This window comes from Sarcophilus harrisii, chromosome 3 (genome assembly GCF_902635505.1).
Source record: "Sarcophilus harrisii chromosome 3, mSarHar1.11, whole genome shotgun sequence".
Classification (NCBI taxonomy): domain Eukaryota; kingdom Metazoa; phylum Chordata; class Mammalia; order Dasyuromorphia; family Dasyuridae; genus Sarcophilus; species Sarcophilus harrisii.
The window spans coordinates 274,014,469-274,028,646 of NC_045428.1; the positions used below are offsets into that span (position 1 = coordinate 274,014,469).

General features: G+C 33.2%; 1 protein-coding gene across 6 annotated transcripts in view; it reads left to right on the plus strand.

The window, feature by feature from the left end:
* Window positions 1-14,178, plus strand: part of RPS6KA3 (ribosomal protein S6 kinase A3) — a 97,539-nt gene that overhangs the window by 25,577 nt on the left and 57,784 nt on the right. For 5 of the 6 annotated variants that reach the window (XM_031959505.1, XM_031959506.1, XM_031959509.1 and 2 more), the window contains one exon: window positions 14,016-14,132. In XM_031959505.1, the coding sequence (XP_031815365.1) occupies window positions 14,016-14,132 (117 nt within the window). Of the gene's footprint in view, window positions 1-5,266; window positions 5,590-14,015; window positions 14,133-14,178 lie in introns of those variants that run through there. The other variant, XM_023498935.2, reaches the window with a different exon arrangement.

Consider the following 14,178-nt stretch of genomic DNA (forward strand, 5'->3'; position numbering starts at 1 on the left):
AAAGTCTTGCTTGTGTTAGTGTTGTTGATACTATGTAAATTGTTCTGATTCTGCTTACTTCATGCAGCATCAGTTTACACAAGTTTTCCCAAGTTTTTCTGAGCCCATTCCGGTCATCCTTTCTTACAGTATTCCATTATATTCACCATAATTTACTATTGCATACTATAGTTTGTATCATCCACCCCCTTAGTTCCCTGGGCTTTATTATTATTTGTTTTTAGCTGCTATAAGTAATTTTGTGTCTAAGGGACTTTTTCTTTTTTGATTCTTTAGGGTAAAGACCTAGTAGAGATACCATTGAGTTAAAGGAATGAATTGATATTGACTGAGTAGAGGAATGACAGATCCTGTGCTTTGGGAAAATCACTTTCGGGTCCAAATGGACATTGTAGAAGTAGAAGGAAAGACTTAGGGCTGGCAGTCTCACCAGCAGGCTCTTGTATTAGTCCAGGAATGAAGTAATGAGGGCCTGCACTAAACTGGCATCAGTGTCACAGGAGAGAAAGTGCCATATTTGAAAGACGTTTCAGTGATGAAATCAGTAGGCCTTGGTGACAGATTAGATGTGGAGGTTGGCAGAGGGAGAGAGGAGAGGAGAAATTGAAGAGTCCAGGATTATTCCCTCAGAGGACACCTATGATTCATGAGAAAACATGAATCAAACAGGATCAAACAAAGCAGACCGAGGAGAGATAGTCTCCTCCCTCACCAGACTCTAGGCAACAGGGCTACACAAAACCAATTCCCAACAGTTACATTGCTTTTGAATCTCTTTGGAACTCTCCATTCTGCTTCCCCAGGAAACTCTTTGTTGGGAAATCTCCTTGTGTTGTAAGATTAAATCCTACTGGTACTGACATCTATCTCATCTGTACTTTCTTCACCTCTGATTGGCCCCTTTAGCTAGATGGACATGGATCAAACAATCAAAGTTTAGAAAAGATAAAAAGGGAAGATAATAATGAGAATGAAGAAGAAAGTCCTCTTCAGGGAAAAAGTACAGAAATTTAAATTTTAAGCTAATTAGCACAACAAACTGAAGAGGAGGAAAGGAAGGGGAATTCTACTTGAGTACTTATTAACTCAGTGGGAAGAAATACTCCTCGCCAAAGAGGATTGTGTATGAAACAATGAATTTCCATGTCATACCACTAGCTTTTTAATAACAAATATACATGTATGATACATTACACCTGTCATGTTCAAAACAATCCTCCTTGTCTGAGTTTCTGAATTTTTCTCTTCTGTTAATTTTTTTTTTTAATGTTACAATGGCCTTGTCTTGGCATCAGTATTGCTAACTTATACACACCCCTTCCTTCCTTCTGTCTCCTATCCAAATAACTGAACAAAAGAAAGGAAAAAAAAGACCCTTGTAACTAATAAACATAGTCAAGCAAAATAAATTCATACAATAGTATGTCTCTGTACCTTGTGTTTATTATCTGTCAAGAAATAGTTAAAATGCTTCATCATGAGCATTTGGACATGAGTTGGTAACTCTATAACTGGAGAAAATTGGTAATTGCATTGATCAGAGTTCTTAAGTCTTTTAATGTTGTTCTTATAGAAATTGTTCTGGTTCTGCTCATTTCCCTCTGCATCATTTCCTACCCAGGATTCCTTAAAATTATAGCACTGTAATATTCCGGTATATTCACATATTACAATTTGTTCAATCATTCCCAAATTTCTAAGAAATCTCAGGCATCTCCTTAAATGCCAGTTCTTTTCTCACCCCTTTTCCTACCCCAGTTTCCTTTTCAAGTCCCTCTTCAATATCATAAAGTTTGTTTTGCTTGAGATTATTCTGTCCTAGTATTGTCCTTCCTCTTAATTCCCCCTCCTCTCCACTTGTTTCCCTCTTGAGTTTGATATATTTCTATACCAAACTCTGTGTTGTGTGTGTGTGTGTGTGTTTCAACCCATCTTTGTTCATTTCAAGTAAGAGTATGATTCCCTCTGATGTCCATTCCCCTCCACCTTTTCTTTGTTTATATATTCTCACAATTTTTCCAAAAAATATTAAGTTCTAATCTCTTCTGTGCCGGTATATTCTTCCTTTTAGCCTCATTTCTCTTTCCCCTCTTCCAACCCTCAAGTTAGTACACTCTCGGGATCTGTTTTCTTTATTGATTCCTTCATTATACCCTTTGAAGATATTAACACTTATGTTTTTGGGTTTGTTTGTTTGTTTGTTTGTTTTTTGCCACTAATCCCTTCCATTAAAACATTACATTATCATATAGCTCTTTCTACTTGCTCAAATAAATTTATTGTATTGAGTTTCTACTCAGCTGTAGACTTTTCATCAGAAATGCTTTGTGGCAGTGTTTGTTGTTGCTTTTCTTATTTTGTATTTCAGTTTAAAATAATTTTTTCTTTAAAAAATGCTTGGAAGTCATCTATCCCATTAAGGGTCCATTTTCCTCACCCTTTCATCAATTTTACTTAGCTTTTCAGGGTAAATTATTCTTAGTTATATTCTTGGTTCTATATATCTTTGGCCTAGTCTAAGACCTCTGCTTTTTAGGAGAGTTTACCAGGTCTCTGTTGATCCTGATTATAGTTCTTTGGTTCTTTCTTTCTAGATGTTTGCAGTATTTTCTTCTTTGAGATAGGAAGATCTGGTTTTGGCTGTGATATTCTTTTTTTTTTTTAATTTATTATAATTTTTTATTTACAAGTTATATGCATGGGTAATTCTACAGCATTGACAATTGCCAAACCTTTTGTTCCAATTCTTCCCCTCCTTCCCCCCACCCCCTCCCCCAGATGGCAGGTTAACCAATACATGTTAAATATGTTAAAGTATAAATTAAATACAATATTAGTATACATGTCCAGTTATTTTGCTGTTCAAAAAGAATGGCTATGATATTCTTGAAAGGAATTCTTTTGGGAAGGTAATCTGACTCTAACAGGACTCAACAGTTTTCACTTAATAATTTTAGAGAATTCAATTAATTTTAAAAGAGTTCTCCCTTATCTGTTTTCCAGATCCACTGTATTTAATATTAAATACCTTATGTTTTTTCTATTATTTTGATTTTGTTAAAATATTTCTTGTCATTTAATGGAGTCATTGATTACTGTGTAGTAAAACTTTTTTCTTCCAGACTACTTTAACTCTCTTTCCAATTCTTTCCTCAAGAACTTTAATTTTTATCTCCCTTCATTTCTTCTAGGTATTCATGTAGTTTTTTTTGTAAATCCATTTTTTCTTTTGAATGTCCATTTGCGATTGTTATGGAATTAGATTTGCAGTAATTTTTGCATTTATAAATATTTTCTTTGATTTACTCACCTCTCCAACTTTAGTTCCTAAATTGGATCATTGTGGCAGATCTGAGTTTTGCCTCTAGCTGTATTTTTGGCTGGAGTGTTCAGCCTTGTTTGATCTTGCCCAGGATGCCCTGAGTTCTAGTGCTTAACTCCACCTCCCAGGATTAGGAACCCTATGCACTCACTCCCCACCTTCACCTCCACATCTTTGACGATACAGCACTGGATTCTCTCAGAAAACAAAGTTAGAGACCCTGGACCTGGGTGGTCCCAGTCTTATGGCATTCTATCACTATCAGCCTCTGTTTCCTCTTTGTGAAATGGAAATAATTCCTCACCTTCAGTGATTCAACATGTGTAATGACTAGGAAAAGCATTAATATTGAAATCAAATAAAATGAGTCAACCCTTGATTACAAAACCTAGCCATCTGTGTTACCATTACTAAGGCTTCTGATTTTCATAAAATTTAGTTTTGGAAAAGACTCTAAAACTCAACCACTCATTTTACATATGGAGAAATTGAGACTTGAAGGTAAGAAACTAGTTATAGGAGTCATAGTACTTTAAATTAAATATACTTTTCACTATTCTAGATTCAGTTTCCTTTTCTATAAAATGAAGTTAGCAATTCTTTATTAACCTTATGTCAAAAAATTATTTTGAGGAAAGTACTTTGTAAATGAGCTACTATTATAGATTTAAATAATGCTTCATTTTTATTTAAGATATCAATTCATATAACTTTTTAGCTGTGATCTTTAGTTATAGTTGAAATAAGGCTTTCTAACTGTGGACCTTTTTCTTTCTGTGTATTTTGAGGAATTGGATTCATCCATATTTTCCAAATTAACTCCCACCCTTCCATCCCTAAGTCACTATAAACTTGAGTTTGAAATATATTGGCAGATTCCTTGAATCTTAGGAATTGAGAAGACTCTTGATATTTAGGGCATTTGGGATAGTTTGATCTAGGAAATATACCTAGCACATGTGAACATAGCAAAATAGAAAAAATTAGAAAGGGATCTTTTTAACATATTTATATATTTTTAATGTGGATGCATACATAATTTCATATTTGGTATTTTATTTTATTGTTATTATCTTTATTTATTTGCTGAGGTGGTTGGAGTTAAGTGACTTGCCCAGGGTCACATTGAGAAAGTGTTAAGTGTCTGAGGTCAAATTTGAATTCAGGTCCTCCTGACTTCAGAGTTGGTGCTTTATTCACTGCACCACCTAGGTGCCCCCATATTTGGTATTTTAAGAAAATCTCTCTTCATATTATATGCATCCACCAAGTTTTTATAGTAATAATTTTATGCGGTCCATACAGTTTTGTCAAATATGACAATTGAAGTTGAGCTTCACTCCAGCTTAACAATATGACATTCTATATTTCAATTTCTAAAAAAGTGATTTTGAAACTTTTCCTTATAGCCTAGGAACATTCCTGAAATAAATCTAAAATCTTTTTTAAAAAAATTAATATTTTATTTTTCCAAATAACATGCAAAGATAGTTTTCAACACTCACCTTTACAAAACCTTGTGTTTCAAATTTTTCTCCCTCTGCCCGCCTTCCAAAGACAACAAGCAGTGTGACATAGGATTAAAATACGCAATTCTTCTAAACATATTTCCATATTCTTCATTAAGTCTAAAATCTTAAACTAGTTTTAAAATATCCCTTTTTTTTTAATGTAGTTCAACTAAGAACAGAAATAAACAGTTTAGTTCTTTCATGCTGTGAGTCTTAAAAGCTTGTTTTTGATTGTTTCAAAAATGTAATTTATTATTAGAAAGAAAATACAATTGATTTTATAAAGCTGATTTGCATTATTAGTAGCCTTATGCAAAAGTGTTAAATACTATTAAAGTATTGCTACTTGTGAAAATTTTTAAATAAAATACTGTATTTGTTGTCATTAGTAATTTGCCATTTTAAAAGTTTTCTGACTTTTCTGGGAACAGGGACTAAAGAATATTTGTGACAGGGTTTTGCTATCAACAAATTTGTTTTGGTTTCCTGCAGTAGTTCCCTGCAGTTATCAGCTATCAATGTATCCCTGCCTTTAGGTTTTCCTTTGCTTTACCACAGGAAAACTGTTGGGTCCTTTTCAAGTATTTTCAGACCCGCCTGACAGGAAATTTTCTAATTGCCGGAATAGTTGGTAGGATAGAAAACTTCTAGGGGCTTGGTTTCCCCTTTTAACTTGGGAACCTTACAGTCAGAAATTAACATCATGGTTTCCTAGCCATGTTTAAATTTTGGGCCTTTCGAATTCGTTCTATTCGGGTAAGTTTGGCATTTTAAAGGAAAATGTTTTGCTTAGGACTAACCATAATCCAAATAATGAAAGCATAAGACCCATTGTTTTTTCATAAGAAACTTTAAAGAGGTTTTTTTTTTTTTTAATATTGCTTAAAGAGTAAACTTTTAAAAAGTGCTGTGCTGAGTTTTCTTTTACTGAGAGTAATCCTATATGTTTTAGACATCAGTTATAGTGCCAGTAAGTGAATGTTTTATTATACCTATTTACAGTGTTGTATAATTTGTAATATTCTATAATAAATCATATAATACAGTTCCATTTACCTTTAAATTGTTTTATCCAGAATTGACAGTAAACATGGAAAAATATTAATTCTCAGCATAGAATATGAAAATGCAGTTCAAATTTTTCTTGAAGGGAATGATCTATCAACATAGTTCTAAACTTCAAGTTCAAATAGTACTTTTTTCTAGAATTGGTTATTACAAAAAATAATAATTCAAAAGCAACTAAATTTTTTTATACTTTCTAAACATAATTCTATCTAACTTTCAGTGTATAAAATAACTTTAAAGATATTTAACATTAAATTGTATTTATCCAAGAGCCTCTTTGATATCTGTTTTCAGAGAGTATTTTTAATAAGAGAACTGTTATTTTAAAGAAGAGAGCAGTGCTTTTTTAAAAGGTATAACTATCAGATATAAATATTTTTGCACAACATAGCAGTTAGTAGAATCATCTCTATTCCACAGCTTTTTTTGTTTTTTCATCTTTAGACAAGACCTCAGTAATTAAGTTTACAATATTTCAAAATGTCCATTTGAAGGAAAAAGCCAAGCATAAATTTAAACAAATTAGGTAGTTTGAACTCAACGTAGAGTTAATTAAGGTAACTTGATTTCCTTTCTCACTATTTTGTAAGTAGCCAAATTAGATTTCATATATATTTTATAACTAAGTCATTTTGAGTGCTTTGGAGAGGGGAGATGTTTTTTGATTTTATAAAGTTAACATTAAATTTCCTGCTGGAATGTTACAAACCTAAGATAAGTCAATTCCGGAATTATTTTGTCTATAGAAACATGTATTTTCATTATGTTTGAATATGAGTAAAAGTTGCATGTTTTAGTGAAATCTCTTTATGTGGGAGATTTTTTGCATGTTATTGTATTCTAGAAAATGAGTTTTTAAAAATGGGTTTTTTTATTTGCATGTAGTTATAACCCTTTATTAGGTAATACTTTTTTTTGCTTAGAATGTTTTATATTACATTGGTAATGTTTTGCTTAGAACTTTAATGATGCTGTTTAAAAAAAAATAATCAAAGCAAGTTATAGAATGCATCTAGAACATTTCCTGACTCTAGGCAGAGGAGGAAAAAGGAAATTATGTATACAAGGCAGTGAACAATTCCAAATGTTGAGTCATTCTTTTAAAATCAGTTAATATCACCCTTGCTAAGTTTGTTGCCCTTAATATCCGCATACCAGAATTAGTCTTATGTAATTCAAATAATCAGGATTTAGCTGCTCATTTTTAAATATATATTTTTAGGTTTTTTCTTCTTTAATAGCTTTTAAGATCAGAAAAGTACATTTCCTTTTCTTATAATTCTGAAAAATGAACATTTTGATTATACTTCTGTGGCTGTAGATTTTTCATTAGAATGTAAAAATGTTTACAAAACCATTTCTATGACTTGACTGGCTATATGGTTGCTTTTATTCCTGTTATCCTTGCTTTGAGACACATACACATACAAATAGTCCTTTCCCTCATCATTGTGCATAAAATTCTTAGTGATCTCTTTGTACTCTTAATATTGTGCATTTTAAATAATTAGGCCACTTCCCTAGGAAGACCAACAACACAGACTATTTTACCTAATAAAATAGATTGTTACACAAGCATATAATTATTGACAGGACTGTTATGTTTGGGAAAGGTCCCAAACATTATTGCCACTTAGGTTTCAGGAAAGTGTCACAAAAGTACAAGCACTTTGAAAGTCCCAAGAACTCAGGTTTGGGAAATTGGAAACACCAAAACAAAATAGGTCTATGATAGGATATTAAAAACTTTGCAACTTCAGTTTTGCCTAAGATGAGATAAAACATTTCAGATGAATATGTATGTGCTGTATAGAACAATATAGAGAGTTAACTATGATATTTAAAGCATTTATATAGCTTTATATAAATTATATTCATAATTTTAAGTCTAGTGCTTAATAAATATGCTACCTCAGTGACATACATGCACATTAAATGTCTACCATGATAAATGTTGAGTGAGATTTAAAGACAAAAGGAAATTAGTCCCAGATCTCAAGGAGCTTAAAATCCTATTGACAGAGGATGGGGAGGGCATATAAGTAAGTGTTAAGTCAATTAGGGTAGGCAAGTGCACAATGAAGAGAATAAGTGAAGAGGTAACATCTAAACTCAGTTTTTTGTTTTGTTTTGTTTTGTATTTTTTTGAAAAGCTAAAGATTCTAAAACAGAGTGCTACCAGGAACAAGACTGGGTGCTATCCCTGGGTGAAATTGGTGTTAAAAGTAAGAGAAATCATAAAATGATCACAGCAGAGGAAGAGGGTCTGGAAATTACAGTGGAAAAGCAAAGAGTATTCTGAGACCCAAACAACAGAGGGAGAGATGAGGAAAGATAATGTTTCTTCTAAAAAGAACTTTCCATAAACTCAAGAAAATAGTGTGAATAGAAAAGTTTAATTATAGAATAGGTTTCTAGAGAATCTAATAAAAAGGAAGAATTGAGGAAGAGGAAGAGGAAAAGAAGGGAACAGACAAGTAACAAGTGACAGTAAATCATAGGATTTTAAAGGAACAGCATGTCTCAGTTGCCCAGTCATTCTTAAAAAGTACCTGTTGAGAAGTGGCTTTCTTAAGAATCCTAACCAGAGAGAGCAAAAATATTAGTCTATGTTTGGCTAGTAGGGGATGGATGGATCTAGTAAAGGTTTTAAGGTTAGAAAAAGAGTCAGGGTGATAGTGAAGGCAGTCTGCTAGAAAAGATACAGGGGATTAGATCAAGGATATAGAGGAGCTTTCCTTGGCAAGAAGAGCACCACCTCTTCATATGAGAAGGGGGGAGATAGAAAGGGTAGGTATCTGAGTAATGTGAAAAGAGTAGGAGACCAGAGAAGGATCAGTTAACAAATGGCCTCAATTGTGCAGATGAAATATGAAAGTCCTTAGTTGCAGCAGGGAGCAGGGCTACTGTAGGAGTCCCAAGGAGGCTTAAACAGGTATGGAATAGCTATTGCAGTGAGTGGAATACTGAATGAAATTTAGGAAAGCATGAAAGGCTTGCTTTTCAGCAGTGAGGTTTCATTTGTGAATATGTAGCATAAATTTAAGAGTTAGAGTATTCAGCATAGTTTTCTCCAGTCCTCTTTGGCAGCACTTGAGTAAGAACAAAGAAGATAAGACAATGGGAGTAATCCAAGGTTGAAGTTGGCTAGGTATTATTGACCATAATGCAAGAGGGCAAGAATAAAATTGAATTGAATCAGTGATTAATGATGATCCCCCTAGTTGCTATCGTACTCTTTCTCAAAAACTAAATTTTGGTATGTTTATGCTTGTGTGTATGCTATTTCCTCCATTAGAATGAAAGTTCCCTAAAAGCAGAAGGAAATGTTTTGATTTTGTCTTTATAAAGTCTGCACATTGACATGTAGCAAGCATTTAATAAAATTTTGGTGATTGATTAATTTAGAATAGTTTTGACATAAAAATGACAAGGAGAGGTATGACTTTCTCCATTTTTTCCTCTATTTTTCAGAAAGCTCAAATGGGAATGTTGTATTGTGTGGTGTTTTTTGTTTTGTTTTGCTTTGTTTATCAGTCACCATACCATTTGCCTTTGCTTAATAAAGCTTATTGATATGATACTTTATAATATATAGCATGTTTTATAAGGATGATCAGTTTGGTCCCCAAACCTTATGAAGTACATAGTTTGAACATTATTCTTTAACAGATGATGAAATTGAACCTATACAGGTAGACATGACCGAAGTCAAACAATTATTTAAGTGACAAAACTGAGATTCTAATCTAGGAGGTTTGTTGCGGTTGTTGTTTTAAGTAAAATATTACAAGGTAGACTTAAATCATTTATCAGTAAAATGGTGGAAATAACCTTAAAACATATCCTCTAGGGTTTCTGACTTTACTCTTGAATGATGTACGCTCTAAATTTGGAAAAGCCTGAAATAACTGATGCAGATATTCTTAAAAATCCAGTGTGTTTTCCACTATACCAAACTGTTCCTCCCATCTTGCTTTTTAACATTTTTTGGTACCAGACAAGAGAGTTCTAAATATTGTAAGCTTATTTAATAATGAATAAATCAATGTTTTTGTGTTCCTGTGGCAATAAAAAATAATGAAATAATATAAAGGCAGAAAATAATTTCTTGTTACTTTAAAGTTGTTTGAAACTAGTTTGAAACTAATAGTATTAATTATTGTCTTGAGAGACAGTTAAGATTACAATCCATGCATTATTACATATGTGATCTTATTTGTTTGGGGCCTTATGGAGGATACCCTCTGAGACTATAATTGATACAGGTAGCAAATATGCATATCCTCTTTGTGGGGAGAGGGAAAACAAGGTGGCTCATTTGATGTTAATATTCAGGAAGTCACTGAGCATTTATCTATCAATACATTCAACTGTCAAGAAATTTTGTATGCTGTTAACATGAAAAATTTGTTGGAAAATAATGCTTTAGGTTGATGCTCTATTAAGTTAAAGTTGGGCTTTAGTTTTTTTCTTTATTTTAACTCCGTGCATAAGGATCTAAAATACTCAGTTCCTTTCAGTTAATTTTCTGACACTGAAGATGTCTGTGATAAAAAATGTTATTAGAGCCTGCCTGTTCTCTTCTCATATTTTCATCAGTGATATCCTTGATGCATATATGATTTTTTTTAAATGTATTTTATTTGAAAAAAAAAAGAATAAGGAAAAAAAAAAAAGAAAAACAGGGAAGAAATACAAAACAAAATAAAGCAAAACAAAAAAGAACATTGTCATGTGTCCAGCAGGGCATCAGGGAGGATTCAAAATATGTAACAGCAAATTACCAAATCAAGAAAGTATGTATATTAATAGAAAAAATTATATTCACGGATACTTATTTTTCTTTACTTTCTTGTAAATTGTTCTTTTGTTCTCTGTTGTACACCTTATTTACTTTATTCTTTTTCCACCTTTCTTCCCTCCCCTCCACTACCCCAAGCAAGCTATAATTAAGAAAAGTTATATTTATATATACATGGGTAGATACACACACACACACACACACCCCTATACACTCCCCACATATACACACATATCTTTCCTATCCCTGCTGACTCTCTTTTATGATTCTGCTCTTTAATTTGTATTGCTATTACTTAACTTCCCCCCACCCAAGAGTCCCTCTCCTTTCTTCCCTCACCTTTTGCTTTCCCATCTGCCCATCTCTCATCTCTTATTTCTTATTTCCCTTTATTATTTGGGGGGGGGGGGAGGGAGCGCTGAGGCAATTGAGGTTAAGTGACTTGCCCAGGGTCATACAACTAGGAAGTATTAAGTATCTGAGGTCACATTTGAACTCGAGTCCTCCTGAGCTAGTGCTCTATCCATTGTGCCATCTAGCTGCCCCTCATTTCTTATTTCCTTATAAATTTTGGAAGGTCCAAATTCTTAGGGCTTGCCCTTGGATCTCCCACCCTCCCCCTTTAAAAAATGAAGGTTAGAAAATGATTGTACTAGTACTTTGTCTCCTCCATTATACGTGGAATGGGGGGATGGTGTCTGACATTCCTTTCAGCTCTCCTGACCAGGAATCCCAAAACCAAGAGCTACAGCCCAGCCAGGCTCAGGGTTCTAGCCACGGTTCCCTCAGTCTTCCCAGACTAGAACCCCAACTCCACAAACAGTCCAGAAGATGAAAGTCTCTTCAGTTCCTGCTGAGACTCCAGTCCCACCCAGCTAGCCCAAGGGATGCCTTCTTGGTATTCCTGTGGAACTAGCTTAGAGGTATTTGCACTGCATGTATAATCTTAGCCTGGGGTCTTTAGATCTTGTTGGGTTGTACCAGGGACCCCTGTTCTGCCCCAAATCTCCAAACCTTCTTGATTTTTCCCCATGTCTGTGTTCTCCCTGAGGCAGAAACTTGTTCTATTTATAGGAGGAATCCAAAGCCTGAAATTTACCAACCTACTCTGCCATCTTTCCAGAATCTTCTCCTCCATGTATGACTTTAAAAGTTAGCATATAATTTGGTATTAATGACCTGCCATTTTCCTAGGGAGAGGGCATTACTAATGTTATTTGTAATTTTCCCACTGTTTTGGTATCTTCAGTTTCCTCAACAAATTATAAATTGGCCTTCAAATAGTTTATACACTGGCTTACCTTTAGCATAGATTTTCTCATTGTGTGATTGTTTTGGTTCATCCTGTCTTCACCAACTTTTTCTTGAATGCTCTTTCAACTTTCTAATTTAAAAATGTTGGAAATTCAGCTACTAAGAATCCAAAATAGTTCTATTGTCATTGATCTTAAAAATAAATCATTATAGCTTGGTGCCATTTTCTGCCTGTTTTTATTCTCGTGTCAGTGTCATGTAAGAATGTCCTTGAGATGATATGGCTAAATAGGTTCTAAAGCGTTCTTAATCTAATCTCTACTTCTTTTCACTTAATAGAGTGATACTTTTCTTAATTTTACACCATCTTCCTCCATAATGTTTACAAATGTGTTGGTAGTCTAAAATGATATTGCTTTTGTCTACTAAGTCTCTCTGCTTGGTCAAGATTTCTTGTTGCAGTTTAAAAGGTTTCTGAGTACCCTTGGTTTCACTGTGGGAACTGCTTTGCATGTTTAAACTCTTGCAGGAAGTGGTGATAATGAAGGTCAATTTTTGCTTTTTTTCTTTTTCCTTTCTTTTTTTTCAAATAGATGAGATTGAAGCAGTTGTATATGCACTGTTATATGCACTGTTTTTTCATCTTTATCAGTTCGACTAATTTGATGTTGATTTTTACTCTTCTAGCTAATTGTAATTGGATGTAATATTCTGTAGATTACTGATTCTGAAATTATTTCTACATTAGTGACCAATTTCTTGTCAAACTATATATCTTTCATAACGTAAATTAGAACATTGAACATATTTCCTGTCAGATTCATGGATAGAAGCATAATTTATAGAGCAACAAGAGATAATATTATGATATATAATTTTTATTACATTAATTTTTTAAATTTTTGTACAAATAAAATCAATGTGGCCAAGATTGAAAGGAATGCAAAAAAGGATGGGGAATGGTATAGATACTTTCTTAAAGGTCTCACACCTATCCCCCACCCCCTCTCTTTTTCTCCCCACTCCCTCTCTTTTTCCCCTGAGGCAATTGTTGTTAAATGATTTGCCCAAGGTCACATTGCTAGGAAGTTTTAAGTGTCTGAGGTCAAATTTGAACTCAGGTCCTCCTGGCTAAAGGGCTGGTGTTCTATCCAATGCGCCACCTAGCTGCCCCAAAAATTATTTTTTAAATAGGTTTAGCTTTTATCTTAAATTGCTTTTAAATTTTAATTTGTTATTTTTTAAAATATTCTGCTTATAATTGGAGTAGGAATGGAAGTATCTTTAATCAAAGTGTTATTTATTGAACTTCTACCAGGTGTAAGACTGTATACGATTAGAACCTCAGGTAAAAGTTGTACATAAATATTTTTTAGCTTCATCATAAAAATAGTTCTCTATAGTAGGATTTCTACTTTACAGAAATATTTAAATATCTACATGAATCAAAAGATTATTTTAGTTTAATGTATCTACTTATGGAGTAGAATATATACATTTTCTTGTAGTTTTTCTAAATTGGCACTTACTCCATTTGTCAAAAAATATTTCAACTTAATAATAATAATATATAGCATTTACATAGTACCTACTATATGTCAAGTACTTTGCTAATACCTTTACAAATATTATTGCAATTGTTCCTCAGAACAACCCTGGGGATAAGGCAGTATTATTATTTCCATTTTATGGATAAGGAAACAAGCAAGAATAGAGGTTAAATGACTTGCTCAGGATCATATAGCTAATAAGTGTCAGGCTGAATTTAAATCAAGTCTTTTTGACTTCAGACTCAGTGCCCTATCCATGACCCTACCTAGATAGTGTAAGCATTACTCATTTTTCCAATGTCTTTTACATATGAAATTCCAGTATTGACATCATTACATATTTTCTTGCCAGTTAGTTGATTTGTCACTTATAACCAAGTTTTCTATATAAGAGGTGATTTTGTTTAAGAGTTTATTTCTTAAAAAATCTACTTACCTAATGAAATTTTACTTTGAAGTGTTGTTTTCTGGTGGTTTTAATAAAGATCTTTTATTTTTCTCAACAGGAAGAAGGCAGTATCAAAGAAATTGCAATCACACATCATGTAAAGGAAGGACATGAAAAAGCAGATCCCTCCCAGTTTGAACTTCTAAAAGTACTAGGGCAAGGATCATTTGGAAAGGTACATTATCTTTATATTAATGAAAATTAGTAACACATACCATGGG